The following is an 18,522-nucleotide window of genomic DNA, read 5'->3' as shown; positions in this document are numbered from 1 at the left end:
TGCCGGCGTTGAGGAAGGCAGGAGGAAATAAGTGCTCTCTATGGCACCAGCAGAAAGCACTGATAAGGGGCAGAAACAGGTTCATGGAGCGAGTTTGTGCCATGATTATTGGAAATAACTCTTGATTTGACTGTTTGCTACATGCCAAAATCATGGGCAGAAATTTGCTTTCAGCCCCATGCTGACCAATACAAGCGAGCCCACTACTAAGCACGCTAATAAACTTGTTGCTGTTCTCCGCCACCTGCCTTTCTAAAAATACCTGCAAAGATGATGAGAAAGCTGTGAACCCCTCTAGAAAGAACCCGAGTGCCTCTGCAGCGTGTGAGGTTTTGCCAAATCTCTAGAAGCTGCTGTTAAATCTCTGGCTAGATATTATGGACTCTCTGGATAATGCGGCTTTAACTCGATGCCTGAGCTAGAAGCTTGGATATCATTCCAGTGTTTCCTGCGAGTTGTAGGAGTTCTGTTTCTGTTGGAAGAAGACCAAAATGAGAGGAAAAGAAGGCTTATTTTTTTGACGGGTAGCTCTGCTGAAAACTGGCCTTCTTCCTGCTCTGGCGCAGCAGCATTCGCAGTCCCTGCGATGCAAGTCAGCTGTGTGGACACATCTGTGTCCACATCTGGACAAGAAATGACTAAATGAACTTAATGTTGTTTCTTTGTCCTGTGAGATATGTCGTATCCCATAGTCTTGCCCAAAACGGGGCGTGATGCCTGAGGTTGTGATGTTTGCTCTTCAAAAGACGTTGCTGGGGGGGAATGGGAGCTGAGAAGACGAGGTACGAGGAAGAAGTCTGAGTTATGGATCATGCTGCAACCTCCATTAACTCTTGTGAATGATGCGGTTTTAAGCCAGCTGAAGGTTAACCCTGCTAAAAAAAATGCGTGAGAAGGGGATTTTTGACCCCTGTTACGACTTTGCCAGCACCTTCATTATTGTTATGAAAGATTTCCAGGTAGGGGCAGCCAAAAATGCCTGTCTTGAAAGAAGGAAGATCACAGGCTGGCTTGGCTAGTAAGGATGTGATTCTTTATTTGAAGCCCACATCTAAAAAGAAAGGAAAAAATGCTTATGAACATACCTGATTCTAACTTAAACTAGTTCTTTGTTCCAGCAGTTATTTACGCGCTCCTAGAAAACAATGAACAGGCGGCATAGATCTGTCACAACAAAGTGCAATCAGCCTGGAAGTGTCTTCACATGGGCTTTGCAGGAGAAGACTTGGGAAAGCAGCGGGGGTTTGGATGGTGGGGCAGAAAGCATGCGGTGAAATGCAGTAAATGGGGAGAGCGGGAACCTGCAAGGTGGGTTTAGAATCAAATTTATTGATGGAAATCAAGTCACCGCTCTGAGGTAAATGAGCTCCATAGAGGAGAGCTGGCGAGCCAGGCTGCGCAGATGATGCTCAGTTGTGCATCCAGCATCTATCACCCTTTTGACCCTTGTTAGTGATAAATAATACATTACAAACTTGCAAAAGAAAATGTATCATGGAACACGTTCCTCTCATCCAGGGTGCTGTAAGGAGACATTCAGATGGGATATGAGCATCCAGTGATGAAAAGCCTCTGACTATCCTGCAGAACATGGACTTTTTATTTAGAACCTGTGCTTTTGAACATATTCAGCGGGGAACTTCCACCTTGCATGTCTCACAGTATTGAGGAGTGGAACAACGGGGAAACCTCTAAACATTATATATCTCTGTCAGAGTTGTTTGACCCACATTTCAGAAAACTTGTGGTCAAAAAGCTGCGGGGGACGCCTCTTCCGAAGTGTCGACTCCCGGGGCTTGATCCTTGTCACAGTCGTTGTTGTACTTGTGGAAGCGCCCACTTTCAGCCCCTTCTTTACCCCTTGTGATTAACAATAAAAGAAGCCCCCCCAACCCCTGCGGGTGAGGGCGGGGGGGGGGGGGGGGGGGACAGCGCGCCCACGTGGAGCAGCCGCGCCTGCGCAGTGCGGCGGCCGCCGCTGTGACCGAGCGCACGTACCGCGCCGCCCGCTCCGCCCCCCCTCCTCGCGCGGGACGGAGGGGGCGTGGCCTGCGCGCCTATAAAATCCGGCGCGGGGCCGGCCGCGCGCGCTCGGTCACGCCCCTCGGCAGCTCGCGGCAGTTCGTGACCGGCGCCGCCGTCCGCCGCGCTCCCTCAGGCGCCGCCCCTGCCCTCCGGTTTCCTCAGGTGAGCCCCGGCGGCCCCCGCGTCCCACCGGTGGCGGTGGAGAGGTGGGGGGGTCGGGGGAACGCGGCGCGAAGCGAGGGAACCGTCGGGGTCCGGACGCGACCGCTCTGTGAGGCGGGTGTGAGGGCGATACGTGGCAGCGCTCCGCCGCCCGCCCACCTTCTTGGCGAGGGGCGGGGGGCCGGTGCCCCCGGCCCGCCCGGCCGTTACGTAACGGGAGCCGGCAGCCTCCGGAGGGGGGCGGGAGGGCAGGGCCGTGGCGGCCCGCCCGGCTCCCCGGGGCTGGCAGACTAAACAGTGCCGCCTCCTCCGCCTCCCCGGGGCCGCGGGAGCGCTCCCCCCGCTCCGCCCCGCGTTTAAACGTGGCCGCGGGCGGCTCGGACCCCCCCACGCCTCGAGCCTCGGCACCCGCTTGCCTGGCTTTTCCCGCAGGTGGGATCCCACCCGTCGCAGCCGATTCGGCATCGCTCCCGCCGGGGGAGCTCTGTGCAGCTGCTGTTTGTGCTGCCGCGGGAGCTGCGGAGCGCTCTGGCACCCGAGCGATATTGTGCTCGGATAAGTGAAAAGTTTCTTTGTGTAAGCACCGAAATTAATTGACTTCATGAATGTTTATAAATATGTAAAGGGGGAGTGTCAGGAGGATGGAGCCAGGCTCTTCTCGGTGACAACCAGTGATAGGACAAGGGGCAGTGGGTGCAAACTGGAACACAGGAGGTTCCACTTAAATTTGAGAATAAACTTGTTCCCGGCGAGGGTGGCAGAGCCTGGCCCAGGCTGCCCAGGGAGGTTGTGGAGTCTCCTTCTGTGCAGACATTCCAACCCGCCTGGACACCTTCCTGTGTAACCTCATCTGGGTGTTCCTGCTCCATGGGGGATTTCACTGGATGAGCTTTCCAGGGCCCTTCAACCCCTGACATTCTGTCATTCTGTGTGAAAGCTGTCACACGCCGTGTTTGTAATTGCGGGTGCTGTGTATAGTGATTGTGTCCTGAAGAATAAAGCTTATCTTGGTTTCCCTCTCCCTCTGCTGCTTTGGGTTGGATTCAGCCAGTTGTGTTACGTGAAATTTGGCATTTAACTTTGCAGTAGCTTTATCCTTGAGCAGGTATCTTGATAGGATCTAAGCTGATGACAAGGAAAAACTCTAGTATGGAGTCTTGAGGATGGTGTTGAATGAAGAGAAAATAAAAATGTCAGATGTGCTTGCAGTAAATCTTTCAGTTTACCCAAAAAGCTGGATGCTCTTAGAGGAAAGATAGTTCAGGTTTACAGAGAGAGGTATCAAAAGGATTGCCCAGCATTCAGTTTCACACTTTTTTTCCTGCAGAATTCAGTAAGAGGAGTTGCAGAGGTGCTGGGTGCTTAAGTGTTTACCTGCTTCAGATATTTAAAGATTGGGTGTTCAAGGCTTTAGTAAGTGAAGGAGTCTACAACAAGGAGATAAATGTTAAATGCAGCTTCTTATGCCAAAGGCATAAGTTAAGCATGCAAGCGGGGGACATGGGGTGGGAAGTGAAAGTAACGGCTTCCCAGTTAGTTCAGGAAGCGGAGGCCTGCTTTTGGATGAGAGGTGTTCTCTGCCTTACTGTTCTGCACACATTACTACTTGTGGATTGTTGTTGGATACATGTGAATGTCTTGAACCACACTGCAAAGCATTTGATTTGACCCAGAGTACTCTGCACTGCTTCTTAATTATGTGCTGACAGAACTAGGACTGATTTTTTTTTTTTGTCTTTTTTTCCTCTTCCTCCTGGGACTCAAAGTAACAGGAATGTGGCTCAGTCTTGCTATGCTGAGAGTTATTAATTCTGCCGTTTGAGCAGTGATGGTGGCACAGGCACATCTGTTGATTCATTTAGAGGCTGAAGAAGCAGTGCCCTTTCATGAACCGTTGTCCAAAGCAGTTCCTGATCTGTGCTCCTCACAGGGGCTAAAAACTGATAAACCAAATCAGAAATGAATGGCGGGGGGTATTCACCTCCCAGCAGAAAGCAGCTGAGGTGGATTAGTTCATTTTGCTAATTGAGTGTGCAGCCACACACATGGCAGGTCATTAGGGCTGCAGCTGAGGCGGTGGTGTGGAGATGAGCTTCTGCAGAGATTGCTGTGCAGCAACAGGGTTAACATATGCATGAAGAGCTATGCATTGAGCCAGAAGGGAAAGCGGCTCTCTGACCTTGTAGAGAGTTAAACCTTCTTGCATAATGAATGGTTTTGAAATCTAGCATTTAAAGCTGTGATTTGGAGGCACGCACATAGATGAGAAAGCACCCGCTGCAGTTTGAAAAACATAAATTATAGATAATGGGTAGCGCTATGGAAGGAGTGAGGATTCATAGAGGCTTATGGGAGGAGAACTCTACCTCCATATTGAGGTTGATATAGATAAGGATGCTTTTATTTTCAAGAAAGTGGTCCAAAATAATTTACTTGTTGAGGAAAAAAAAACAAACACCGATACAACAAAGAAACAAACAAAACCTAAACCAGCCTTACTTGATAAATCCTGTTTGTTTAACCAAGGAAAGACTGAAAATAAAGTCTGTGCTGAAACAGCATCTTTGCTGCCACTTGTGCTGCATTCTTGCAGTAATTTTGGAGTGACTTGCTGCCCAGGCTTTCTTCTATTACAGAACCATCTGTGGGGCTACAACTTCAGCCTAAAAGAGCTCTTATCTGTTGCTGTTTTTCAGCTGTTGATCATTGGGATTGTCCTGCTCTCTTTATCATCACTCTTAATATCTGAAAACATTCTGTATATCTCTATAGATACTCTGCTAATCTTTGAGCAGAAGGATAACCTCCTGCTTGTTGTGTCTAATAAGATAAGTGTTCTGCTCAGTGGCTGGGGTGCTTTGTCTTGGCTTAGAAAGTTAAAACAAGTGAGCTGTTCAGTCTTACTCTGTAAGAAACCGAGGAAAACCTTGCTGCAGTGCACGAATCTGTGTGCAAACAGCCCTGGTCTAGAGTCAGACTCATGAGTGCTGTCTTCAAGTTGGCAATAATGATATTTAAAACAGGTCACCTACTTTACTCTAAAATGGATTCTTATCTCTCATTAGAGATTACTTATATGTGTAAAAGTTTACTTACTGTCATTAAAAAGAAGTTTAAAATATGCTGTTCTCTTTTGTTAGCAGCAATTCCAGATAATTTTTCTTCTCTCACTGCTTGGATCTTAATTTTAAAATAGCCTTTAAAGTTAACTTCTTCAGCAATAACTGGATTCTAATGTTTCTGTTCTGAGACTGTTAAACAATGATGACAGATAAATGTTCTTGGTGCTTACTCTGGGAAAGTTCTTTCATTCTGAGTAATATTTGCAGTCGCATTGTGTCATGAGACTAGAACTTGAACCCTGTTCCTAGGGACAGGAGGGTGCTCTGAGCAGCTCTGTTCTGTGATGCTGTCCTCTTCCTCCCTAAAGTCAGCTCAGTTTAAGTGTTATTTTTCTTTTCCCACACGCAGTGAGTTAACATTAAGGACTGTGAGGGTGGATCAGTATTTAAATAACAAGTTGAGGATCTTGGTGGTACGGTTTTGACTCCTGGCCTTGCAGTAGACTTAATTTAGAGTAGGTTACATATTTTTTACTTAACTCCAAAGTAGCTTTTTAAAGTGTAAGTTAGAGCTACAGTAAAATAATTTCATATCAGAGTACACCTGCAATTTCCATTTTCTATCTGTATTTTCTATCTTGTTTTTTGGATCCTGGTAAGCACCCGGGATCTTGGAATTGGCAGTGAGGAGAGTTGTGTAATAAGTACCCTTGGTTAAATGCTTCAGTCACAGGTTAGCGTGACCTTGATTGTTGTGAGGTTATATCACTCCCCGCAGTTTGTCTTCACTTTTCCTTCTGCTCGCATGGTTGCTATGTGCACGTCCACTCTTGTATGACACTTGCAGGCCTATTTCTACTTGCAGAGCAGAGCTCAAGTTTTTAAAAGTCCCACAAAACGTACCTGTTGAAATGGCATTTGTTGTGTATCCTGCTGTTCAGGAAATCCTCTCCCACGTTTAGCAATATCACTTGTGTAATTACTGCTTTGTTTTACTTGTATCTATGCGTTCGCTTGTTCTTTGCTATTTTTTCCATTTTTTCCTTTTTTTTTTCTTTTCTCTGCCACGTTTTACTGTTTCAAAGCTTAGCAAATGTACTTACGATGGAAAGTCAGAAAGCTGTGTTAAAGCTGTCAGCTGGACTCCCACTTTTTATGTGGGCAGTGGATTCCTCCTCTCCAAGATGTTCAGCTGTGTCTGCCTGAAGAGTCAGACCGACAGCAATAACAGAAAGAGGATTTTTGTCTTGTTTTGCTTCATGTCACTGACAGGAAGAAATCAAGCCTACTTATTTGGCAGCTTGTGCATCTACGAGATTTCCAGCATCTATCTTAACTGAGCTTCGTTTTCTTTGATTTGGGAACCTGCAGCTGATCCTTCTGCAGTAGTTTGGAAAGCTGTGCTACTTAGCAACTGCTGTTAGGGCAGGGAAAGCTTGGCTGGCCACTGCCGTGGGCTCTGCTTCCAACTTTCTGAATTCCGTCTGGGAGGAAAGTCGTCTTGGGTGGCTGAAAGCTATTATGGGAGTCCTTGCAAGTGACAGAAAAGCCGGAGGCTGCGAAAGGAAAAAAAATGAAGTTGGAAGTGACCTCTGGATGTTGTCTAGCCTGACCTCCTGTTTGAAGCTGGGTGATCTTGGAGGTCAGGTTAGGCTGCACATGCGCTTGTCCTTTCAGTTTTGAAATTCTTCCAAGAATGGGAAGTGCGGCTTCTCTGGGCAACCTCTTCTAGTGCCAAACTGCTGTCACCGGGTCTTCCTCTTTGTGTCTACTTAGAGTAGAGTTGCAACTGTGTTTGGAGTCAGCCCAGTGTTGGAGCAGCCCGTAAAGGCAGGTGGAGAAGAGGGAGAACTTCACAATGCATGCTACTCAAACAGGCTTTAAGGCGTCATTCTATCGTGCAAGGTGGAAGGCTGTCACCAAGAGCCATAGGTGAAGAGGAGGCATTGTTTTAATGACCTTTTGGGTGTTGTGTTGTTTTGTTTGTGTTTTAGAAAAGTTTCATATTGATTAATGGTAAAAAAGTAAACTTGCTGAAGTTTTCCTTCTGTGTCACTGAGCACAGTAAACAAATAGCTTAGTGAATTCTAAGTACTGATAATGTTGGTAAATATTTATAATGTAGTAGAACTGTTTGTGCTTTGTAATTGATTCACAGATGTGTTAGCTTGAGTACTGAATGAGCAGGAGGCATTTCGCTTTCTGCAGAGCAAAATATTGAGCAGCATTTTTAATAGGCTTGCAGGTACACATCAGTGTCCTTGAGCATATGGATACAGCTTCTTTTAAGTAAAGGGTGAAATTTGCCCGTGTGAAAACTTGCTTCCGGGTGTTATCCATTAATTTACAGCAGGTCCTCAGTTGGAGCTCTTATTTAATGAGACTGACATCAGCCACAGAAGAGGGTGATACAGTTCTGTAGATGTGGCCACAATGTCTGGTTTGTGCTGAAAACTAGGTAGGTGTTACAGGCTGGCTGGAGGGTTGTGTGTTTGTTCATTATGTGTAGGGCTGCAGTTTCACAAATGGATTAGACCTGTGCTGCTACCAGAAACAATTTGGCCTTGCTTTGCTGTCTTTGGCTGCCAGTTCCTGCCTCCAAATTGCCCTCTTGTACTGGCATGGATGTTCCGTGGCTGTATAGTGAACTATATCAGAACCGAACCAGGATGAAATGAGAGTTTGGGTGGGACTTTTTGGGGTTAGTAATATTTGAAATAGTCTGATTTAGCTTGTTGCCTGGCTGCCTGCAGAGGGGATGAGCAAGCAAGGAGGAGGTGAGGAAAGCTGCTGGGGATAGCAGGCCTGGTTTAGAGCATTGGGAGGGCTGATGTGCCAGACTTGACTGGCAGAAGAGCAGGACTCCAGCTTCCCTCTCCAGATTTTTGCTTTAAAGCTTTACTCTCTGCCGGTGAATGTGTCAGAATGTTTCAGCCCTTCAGTTGTGGTCACACAGGTTTCAGATGATTTACAGGAGTTGGAGATGGAGCTGCTTTTCTAGGCTTGTACTACAGTTTCCTGTTGTTGCTCTTAGTGCCAGTGAAATTGCGCCTGCCCTGCCCAAGAAGCACTCAGTCCTCAGTGTCAGTAAATGTAAACCCCTGTCCTGCTGGCACACCTACTCGGTTTTATGTTGTTCGCTACCAGTTCTGTCGACTTGATCAAAAGCATCTCTTTCTTCCCTAAGTAGGCACAGTCGCTTTGTAGCTGGACTTGCTTGATGATTTTTTTTCCTTCTTCATTAGTTGTGCTGTCGAAAGAGCTGTAAAACAGTTTCTGTTAGTACATGCAGTAGTTTTAATGTTTTTGAGCAGATACAATACATGAGAGTTTAAGCTTTTATGTTTAGAAAAAAGTAATGAATTCCAAGACAGCATAATTACTTTTAAAGTATGCAGTAGTGAGGAAATCTTAGGCTGTTAAAAGGGTTCGGGATGTTGAAAGGCTGAGAGCTTGGCAGCCCTTTGTGGGAGAAGGCGCTGCCTGTGAGCCTGCTATGACCTTACCCAGGGACTAACTAAGACCCAGCCAACAGAGGAGCCTTTTGTATCAGGTATGAAGGCTGGCTTCACCGCGGCAGCAGCTGACGAGTCGCAACCCTGTAGCTTACTCTGTGGTCTGGGTGTGTAGCGTTTTCATTTAGACTCGTTCCACTGGCATCTTTCTGACTGATCAAATGCAACCTTTTTTTTTTTTTTCATTGGGTGGATAAAATTGATAATATGTATTTTAACTTGCTCTTAAGGGTTTTTTTTCAGTGTTGGATCTTGGGTTTTTTGGTGCTTTATGTGAAGCATCTATCTGCAGTGTGTCTTAGGTGTTAGAAAGATGAAGAGTGCTTGTGAAGACCCTGTCTCTAAGCTATTCTTTCTTCTCTTACCACACAAGATGAAAGTATAAGAAAGTCTGCAGGAGGGCGTTAATCCTCTGTGAGAGCTGCTCAAGCTTATATAGATTATGCTACCCCAAGAACTAGTGGCAACCCAAGACAATAAACTTGTTTACACACTTTATGTTTCTTTTGTAGGTACGTGGTGAGGTGACAGCTGTCAAACTATGGCTTTCAACAAGATTTGGTGTACTGTAGCGCTTGGACTTCTGCTGCCTTTCTCTTGCGCCCATACAGACTTCTTCACGTCCATTGGTGAGACATGCTTTAGTGTATATGCTGCATAGCTGAAAGAATTTCTTGACGGCTCTCAAAACTGATTCTGCAATGATGTGTTAATGACATCCAAGGCTTTAATTGGTGCAGAGCTAAGTTCACTTACTAGTTCTCATGACCTTATAGACTTCTTCGTTTGGGGAGAAACGTGCTTTGAGTTAAGTCAGTCCAGTTAATCTAATGATCCAGGCTAAGCTTTATACGCATTATTGGTTTTAAACAAAGTTTTGGTGTGGACTGTTACATGTATGTAGAAGTAGGCGAAACAGCTGTTACAGGTACACCATGACACCAGAATGTCAGCGTACTCTGTCTTGGGTTCTCATGGCCTGTGATACAGCTGAAGATGTGGACTGTGTCACTTTGTGATGAACTGGTTCGGCTCCCTGCTTGCAGGAAATGAAGCCATTATTAATTAATAAGTGTCTGTTAGGGGGCGCATTGAAGTCATGCAAGTAATCTTAAAGTAAAACGCTGAATTAATATTGTATATCAAACACACGAAGGCTTTCTGTACTTCTCTAGCTTTGTCTTTATTTGATCTATATTATGTGTGCTTGGATGGAAGATTGCTCTGTTGTAACCTACTTCCTTTTCCAAACGAATCCTAAATTAGTTCTAATAATAAGTATGTGATATTACATTAATTTCCATGGCAACAAGCTTGGTCCAACATGAGATTTTTTTCCTAAAAAAAAAAAAAAAGAAAAGGCAAGAAGCCTTTCTCAAATACTCCTTCAGGTTTATTTAAGCAAATGCAGAAGGGCTTAGGGGAAGAGAGTAGAAGAGAGGAAGAATGCCTTTAATTCTCAGTTTTTTTGTTTCTCCTTGTCTAAGCAACTCATTTGTTTTCTAGGTCATATGACAGACTTAATACATACGGAAAAAGATCTGGTGGTGTCACTGAAAGATTACATCAAGGCAGAAGAAAGCAAGCTGGAACAGATCAAAAAGTAAGCAGCTTGTTCCATAATGCTAATAGTTAATAATTTGAGTCCACCCTTATGTAAAAAATGCTTCCCAAGGCTGATTAAATTTGTGGAATTTTTCCTCTGAGGCAAAGCTTAAACTAGCAGTTTTGCCAGGTTTTTGTCCTAAGTCATTATCTCTGAGCCATTGGTTTGTTTTGTTAAGCTTTCTAACGATGAACTCTAATCAACCCACTTTCTGTATGATACCTTCACTTTAGGACTCCTGCTTTCACGTAATTCAGAGGGGATGTAGTTCTTGGAGTGGCAATCTGCTTAGTGGAAACTAAAACCCAAGAAGTCTCCAGATGAGCGTTGCAATGATACACTAGGTGTAAAAGTGCTAGAAAGTGTTGGTGTGGCCATACTGCTTGTGAGTGCCTCACCAATGAATAGCAGTAACCGACTACAAGAGCAGAGTATTTCTGCGTGCTGTATTTGGATTTAAAAGTAAAATAGAGTAACATAAATCTTCTTTACTGTTTTTAAAAATAACAAGAGACCTGACCATTGCCATTACTACATTGCTCAGCTCTATAGGTGTGAGGACCAGAGCCCAATATGTCAGATTTTATCACAGCTAGAAATAAAAAATTTGTATCACTGATCAGGATGGTTTCCTGGCCTTCAAAAATGCGTATAAATCTGTCATGAGGTTGTTTAAACAGTTCTAGGTAGATGCATGACTTTTATTTTAGCCTTTGTGTATTAAATTCTACCATCCAGGAAGAAAGATACTTCTGTCAGACTGTATTTATTTTTATTGCTTAAAATACAGAGTCAGAATTGCTTACAGGTTTGGAATGTTGTAAGTATATTATTTACAGCTACAAATTAAGATGGGAGTATGCCAACTGGACATCCAAAAGGGTGTAAATACAGCTTATCATATTAACGTTGCAGCTCTGTTTTTATTATATTAGAGGTGCTCACGGTCAGGTTAGAAGAATTAAAATGACTTGCAGAGAGACAGAAGAACCTAGAAAAAACACCAGCATTGCTTGAGTTTGGACTCTGTTCTTTGGCTGAAGGATGTTGGTGGTTTGTGTTGAAGCTGGTAGTTCGCTGAAATGCAGAGGATGGCTCGCACATGGTGGGTGGCTTGTGGTGGTGGAGGCTTTTATGGGACAGATACTACTTGAAAGAAATCCTGGCCTTGTCGCTGTGGCTCGTGGTTGCAGTTGACTTTCAGCTGCTCGTTAGGTTTGATAGTCCCACAGTGGGCAAACATACGATGGATTTAACCACGTGCAATGTGAACACACCGTTTGTTGAAAGTGGTTTCTTCCAAGTCCTTGGCTTGCGAGAAGCTGGAGGTGGCCCGCAGGAGCACTTTGAGCACACCCTTTCGGAGGGAACTCACGTTGCTGCTGGCAAGATCCTGGACAGTGGCTGTCAGAGTGTAGGGAAACAACTGAAGACAGTGTGAGAAGGGTGAGTGTTGACAGTGGCACCTTTGACAGCTGTAAACGTCTACCTGTCTCAGGTAAAGCAGGCAAATTAATTCAGGCGTACCAAATTCTGGAACAAGCTGAATGCTGGCTTGTGTAGAGAGTTCCCTCCAGGCTACGGATTTTTGTATTTGCTGTATAATGGTGTTGAGGTTTGGTATCCTCTCTGGGGTGTGGCTTTTTTAACATTAATTTATCCTGTTTCCAGCGTGTTGTTCCATGCCTTCATGTTCTAGAGTGGAGTTGTGAATGACTTAAGTGCCTGGCAGAATTTGTGGAGTCAGAACTGTAGCATCAGAAAGTTGATCTGGGCTCCTCATTTGGGAGCGTGAGAACTACATGTTTCTTAATCCAGGCTTAGAGTATGGAAGGCAGCTTTGTGGTGGGAAGCAAGGGGCTTAGCGGAGATGTGTGGCTGAACGTAAAATCATTTCAGACAAGCATTGAACTACCTTATTGTAAATTTCAGGAAGAAAAGAGCGTTTAAAAAATAAAAGATCAAAAATATGGGTAAGGCTTTGTTTTTGATTAGTTCTGCATGAAAACTCATAATGGAACTGCTGGCATACGGCATTGGGTGTTTGTAGGAAGGAGTTAGTTCAGCAGTGTTGTAACAAAGACCACTACAGCAACATAAGATTTAGGCTGCAGCTGAGGAAGAAGATGTTTTTTTAACAGAAAAACACGAAAGAAAAAAGACCCTTTTGTTCCTCCTAGGAGACCTTTACATATAGATACTATAAAAGCTTGCAATTTGTATTGTATATTTTATCAGCAAAGACTGTTGAGTAGCTTGAAATCGTTTTTATAGTGCACTGGCAGACTTTTACAAGAGACATTAAGGAATGTATATGTTCACTATAGGTGGGCAGAGAAGTTGGATCAGCTGACAGATACTGCTACGAAAGACCCAGAGGGGTTTTTGGGACACCCAGTAAACGCATTCAAGTTGATGAAACGGCTTAACACAGAGTGGGGTGAACTGGAAAACCTGGTTCTGAAGGACATGTCAGATGGTAAGTGTGCCTGCAGTAAGAATAACGACCGCATTATATTTGCATTTACTTGACTATGTCTCTCACATGTCGTGCTTTGAATTAGATTTGTAAGTCTGCTTTTGGGGTGCACTCATAGAAAATAATCCCAGAAGACCTGCCATTTTGCTGTCAGTGTGCTATTGTACAATTTGAGCTTTATAAAACTGGGATGTTTAAACTGAATAACCTCCTTGGATGCTTTACATTTTCAAGGGGTCAGGACTTATTTAATGTGTTCTCCCATTTCTTGCAAACTAGTATTTTAGGAGATTTCATTCCTAAGTGGGATGAGGCCGTTGGACAGAAAAAAAGGGAATGAAACTCCATGTTCACAGGGACTGAAAATTTGTGGAACTGATCTAAATGTGTAGGAAACACTTTGCTGCTTCTTTTCTTCAGCAAGAGTAGAAGCTCTTCAGCAACATGACATAAAATAGTTAACTGTGAAAGACATTTGGCAGCAAGGAGTCTGGGATGATTATATTTGACCTGTGAGAACCTGCCTCACCAAGTAATTAATACCAGGTGTAGGTTTATAGTAAGAAATGGTGAAATAGTGGAGCTTTCAAAAAAGACCCAGGGTTAGTCTCTGGTAAGGATTCAGCACAATCAGCTTTCCTGTTGATGCTGTGAGTGACTGAATATGCCAAGAGAAAAGGCTCTTCACCTGCTAGCCAGCAATCTGGACCAGTGCATCTTAAATCCTTCTAGACTGTGGCAAAAACCTCAAAATTGGCCATTTCATGCTTTATTTTTGGATGGTTTTGCAGCTGAGTGTTGCGCACTACATTTTGCCTGGTTCGGTCGTGCTGCTCAGTTTTCTGCTGGTGGATATTAGATGAACTTTGCAAACAAAGCTCGTTGTACTTCTGGGTTTGCTGAGTAGAAAAGCTGATTTCTGAAAACGCCGGCATGGCTGTTTGTTCCAGCTGCGCTCCTCAGGGCTGACTTTGCTGGTGCCTTTCCTTTTGGTGGCTTTCTGGAGATCTGTTTCCCTCCCGCTGCAAAGAGCCCACCAGCCTCTTGACTGTGCAGAAGCAGTTTCTCAGGTTTCTATATAAATACATTAATACCCACATCCACTAAAAGCAGTTAGGTTCAGAGTGGCTGCTCAGCTGCCTGAGGTCTTGTCAAAAGCTGTTGGCAGTTAGACATCAGCATTTTTGTTCTTCATCTTTTTAGTGACTGCCCTTAATCTTTACACTGCTATTTTTAGCACTGTTTGGGTTTTTCCTCTTCTAAATTATTTGTAAATCCATGTTGCTAAATGAAGAACCTTTTGGTGGCAGATTGAGTGGGACAGTTGCAAAAACTACCAACGTATTATCTGTAATGTTCTCCAAATGGGGGTTGTTTTTGTTGTATGTAGCTTTTTTTTACCTGATAAGAGTAGTTTCCAGGTGAAACCGAATGGCTACTCCTGTCCTGTAGAACTGTTAGTTTCCTCTAGAGTTAGGGACTTGTTTTGTGTATAGAGTTTACAGAGCTGACAAGTGTCTCCGTGTCTTTCCCAGGCTTTATCTCCAACATGACGATCCAGCGGCAGTTTTTCCCAAACGATGAGGACCAGACTGGTGCAGCAAAAGCCCTCTTGCGGCTTCAAGACACGTATAATTTGGACACAGACACTCTCTCTCGAGGGAACCTTCCAGGTAAGAGTCATCAATGTTATTTTCAGAAGACATTGTGAACTTTTACTAAAGGTCCTGATTACTCTGTCCTATCTTGCTTAACTGCGTAGCGTGACGGTAACAACAGGAAAACATTTGAGCTAGCTAAGAATTAATGACAAGTGGCATGATGTGCGTTGTAGAATATAGATTGACGTAGATGTCAGCGTTAATTCTGCCACGCCTCAAGAAGGAGGAAGTTGTGTGTATAAAGTGCGCAACAAAAGACAGAGAGCACATATAGACTTGAGCGTACGTGTCACTACCCGAGGTGATCTTAATAGGTTTATAAGCAGGAGAAGACGCGCTTTCTTGTTAGAACACACTTTCTCTGCTGAGCTTTCCTTGTTTCCTCTGTTTGAAAATAGCACTGTGCCAACTGGCAAAAAATCAGCTCTGTACAATCCGTGTTTTTGCAAGCGTTCGTTGTGGTCAGATGCCTAATAAAATTAAGGGTAATTGGCTTTATATGTTATGATGTATAACCTTGCTTTTGGGTTTAGTTCAAGACTGTCTCAAAGACCTACAGATTCATTCTAATACAATAAGCAGTTTGTAATTGTTTTCTTAGTACAGCACAAAAATACAAGGCTAAGTGCTTTGGGTGGGCTGTAGTTTATTGCGTCTTTGGAAGCGATAAGCCGTGCAGACTGCGTGTAATAAAGTGTAATTGCAGGACGTGAAAGTTCTAGAGTGTAAAAGAGAATAGGGTGGTCACTTGAGAGAGCTCATCACTGGTTTGTGCTCCTTGTCGTTCTTCCTAGGGAATTTCTGTTTGGTCAGATCATCAAGTTTTGATTAGAATCTTAACCCCCATCATATCACTTTTCATGCATTACAGGCTGTGCTGTTTCTTTACATTAACTATCAACCCTATTTGATGATTGCTGTCTTAGGCACCTTTTAGGAGTTGCCTTTTCGTGTGTGGTGTTATGTTGCTTCTAAAGGCTGAATCAGTGAGCAGAAACAAAGTTGTTCTGTGGGATGCTCCATTCCACGGGCTGTCTCTTCAGCTGTTTAATTTCCTAAGGCATGTCTTCAGCAGAAGAATTGCCCTGTTTGAACGCAGCTGCTCTTAGGAATTCAGGATGTATTAAGATGTAATCAGGAATGTTAAGTTTAGCTGTAAAACCGGCAGGTCCCGTTTCCTTCTTACAAGATTAGATTTGGTTTTTCATTGGGCCTTAATTCACAGTGGCAAAAAATAGGAATCTGTAATTTGCGTCCTGGTGCTTCAGTGTTACAGAGGTCTGCGTGTTGCTAAAAACGACTGACTAGAAAAACCTCGAGCAGCTGGAATTAGTGGCTGATGTTTCCTGTCTCCTCCCGTGCTGAGTTGGGGCAAACGGGGTGCGCCGCAGGGAGCTCTGGAAGGGGATCCGGCAGCGCCTTTGGCCACGGCTGAGACTGCCCCTCTGGCATCCTGCCGCGCTGCCCAGAGGCCCTGGGCTGGGGCAGAGGGAAGGCTCATTGGTTTGATTCGATTTGGATCTTTATTGTTTGATTTTGTTTTTTTAATTTTTATTTTACTTTATTTTTATTATTATTTTAAAAAATTTATTTACATTTTTATTTTATTTTTATTTATTTTATTTTTCATTTTTTTATTTTAATTTTCTTTATTTTTATTTTCAGTTTATTTCATTTTCATTTTAATTTTATTTACTATTATTATTTAATTTTTTTATTTTTTTTATTTATTTTTTAATTTATTATTTTTATTTCTATTTTTTCTTTTATTTATTCTTATTTTCTCATTTTATTTTTTATTTTTTTAAATTTTATTTTATTTTTTATTTATTGTTTATATTTATTATTATTTATATTTATTATTTTTTTTACTTTTATTTTTATTTTGTATTTTGTCATTTTCTTTTTATTGCTGTTTTTATTTCACTTTCTTTGTTATTTTTTATTATTTCATTTTTCATTTTTATTTTTTTATTCTCATTTTAATTATTTTTAAATTTATCTTTAATTTCCATTTTAATTCATTTTAATTTTTATTTTAAATTAATTTTCATTTTATTTTATTTATTTTAATTTTAATTTTATTTTTATTTTATGTATTTTAAAATTTATTTTTAATTTTATTTTTCTTTTATTTTCATGTTTATTTACTATTTATTTTTATTTTTTTAAATTTGATTTTTTAATTTTAATTCAATTTTATTTTATTTTTTTTATTATTGTTTTATTTTTTACTTTATTTTGCTATTGTTCCTATTGTATTTTCCTTTCCCGTGCTGGTACAGACATGTAGGTAGTTGCGGGTGGGCAGTGAACACCTGCATCAACTGCCGTGTGCTCTGCCGAGGACTCTCAGCCTTCAGATGCTTGAACAGCCCCCCCAGAACAGAGGTGTTGCAGTGCAGAAACAGCTGTGTTGTGAAGAACAAGAGATACCTGAATGTTCCTCTGGACTGGAATTCTGTGTAAATTCTGTTTGCTTTGATTTGTTTTAAATGCAGGTGTGAAGCACAAATCCTTTTTAACGGCCGAAGATTGCTTTGAGCTGGGAAAGATCGCCTACACTGAAGCCGACTACTACCACACCGAGCTCTGGATGGAGCAGGCGCTGAAACAGCTGGATGAGGGAGAAGTATCTTCTGCGGATAAAGTCTACATCCTGGACTACCTGAGCTACGCTGTGTATCAGCAGGGGGACCTGGCCAAGGCCATGGCGCTCACCAGGCGCCTGCTGGAGCTGGGTATGTGACGTGTGTGACATGACGGGGGCTGGCTCGCCGTTCGATTTGCAGCGAGGAGCGCGGGGTCGCGGTGTTCTGACTTGTCTGTGGGTTCCTGCTGATGTTACCATTAAGTTCCTGATGTGTAATTCTCAGTAGAATGAGACTTGTATTTCCATAAGGCATATATTTAGAGAGACAGTTAGAGTCTCAACTATCACGTCAGAAAGTGTCACCGTTAAGGGTTGCTCCTTCCTATTGAAGTATTTTCTGCTTCCTGTCACTGTCGCATTCCAGCCACTTACCTTAGTCATTACTGCCAGAAATGTTGCTCTCTTACCATATCTTACTTTCCTGTGTTGAGATTATTCTCCTTAGGCACAGGCAAGAACACAGTTAATGAAACTGAAACTAAATTGGTGATACCAAAATTTAAACGCAAATTAAGCATGCTTGAGGTGAAAAACTTGAAAAAAAGAGAAATACAGAATGCAATACAAGGAGCTAAGATTCTGCTTTATGAGATACAAAAATGTTTATGCTTCTGTAAATATTCCACTGACTTGGGAAGTTCATAACGAAACCTACGATAGCAAAGCCTAGTGAGAACCACTTATGAACTGAAGCTAATTCTGTAAGTTTAGTGATCGTTAAAAGCTTTGTCACCAGAAATCTTAATTTCTATCAGGGAAGTTTTTAGGTTTAAAGCCAGTCATGCTGGAATGGCCAAACTCCTTTTCTTAGCGCCTGGACCCCTGTGTATAGCGAGGACCTTGGCCTTGCGGTGAGCGGTTTCTTGACCGTGAATAAGCTGAGCTTAGCTCTGGAAGCTCATAGTGTATAGATGAGTAAGGACACTTGCATGCTGCAGCCCAGCATCGCTTCCAGCTTAGCTTGGGGTTATAACTATCCTGTGAATCCTCTCCAACCAGGGTACATGTTTCACATTTCTGTTTGAGAAGCAGTCGTGTGCATCTGTTTTCTTTTTTGTTCTGTAAATAGCCTCTTCTGGATACTACTTCACAAGTTGGAAACTGGCCAGTGGTAATTTGTCTGCTTCTTTGTCAATAGATCCTGAACATCAAAGAGCAAATGGGAACATGAAATATTTTGAATACATCATGGCTAAAGAAAAAGAAGCAAATAAGTCCAGCACGGATTCAGAAGACCAGGCGGAGAAGGAAACTGAGGTTAAGAAAAAGGATTACCTGCCCGAGAGAAGGAAGTACGAAATGCTGTGCCGTGGGGAGGGTCTCAAAATGGTAAAGTGGAGTAGACTGTTTTCAAATGTA

At 43.0% G+C, this 18,522-nt stretch overlaps 1 protein-coding gene across 5 annotated transcripts in view; it reads left to right on the top strand.

Moving 5' to 3' along the window:
• Positions 1-1,948: 1,948 nt before the first annotated feature.
• P4HA1 (prolyl 4-hydroxylase subunit alpha 1) overlaps positions 1,949-18,522 on the top strand; it is a 32,701-nt gene continuing 16,127 nt past the window's right edge. For 3 of the 5 annotated variants that reach the window (XM_065068100.1, XM_065068102.1, XM_065068098.1), the window contains exons 1-7: positions 2,003-2,187; positions 9,277-9,393; positions 10,271-10,367; positions 12,698-12,849; positions 14,385-14,522; positions 17,012-17,251; positions 18,302-18,492. In XM_065068100.1, coding sequence (XP_064924172.1) covers positions 9,306-9,393; positions 10,271-10,367; positions 12,698-12,849; positions 14,385-14,522; positions 17,012-17,251; positions 18,302-18,492 — 906 coding nt within the window. In that variant the 5' untranslated portion in view covers positions 2,003-2,187; positions 9,277-9,305. Of the gene's footprint in view, positions 2,188-9,276; positions 9,394-10,270; positions 10,368-12,697; positions 12,850-14,384; positions 14,523-17,011; positions 17,252-18,301; positions 18,493-18,522 lie in introns of all 5 variants that reach the window. The other 2 variants (XM_065068101.1, XM_065068099.1) reach the window with 2 other exon arrangements.

This window comes from Columba livia, chromosome 6, assembly GCF_036013475.1.
Source record: "Columba livia isolate bColLiv1 breed racing homer chromosome 6, bColLiv1.pat.W.v2, whole genome shotgun sequence".
NCBI lineage: Eukaryota > Metazoa > Chordata > Aves > Columbiformes > Columbidae > Columba > Columba livia.
The sequence above is the reverse complement of the archived record's forward strand: the minus strand, read 5'-3'. Positions and strand labels throughout refer to the sequence as shown.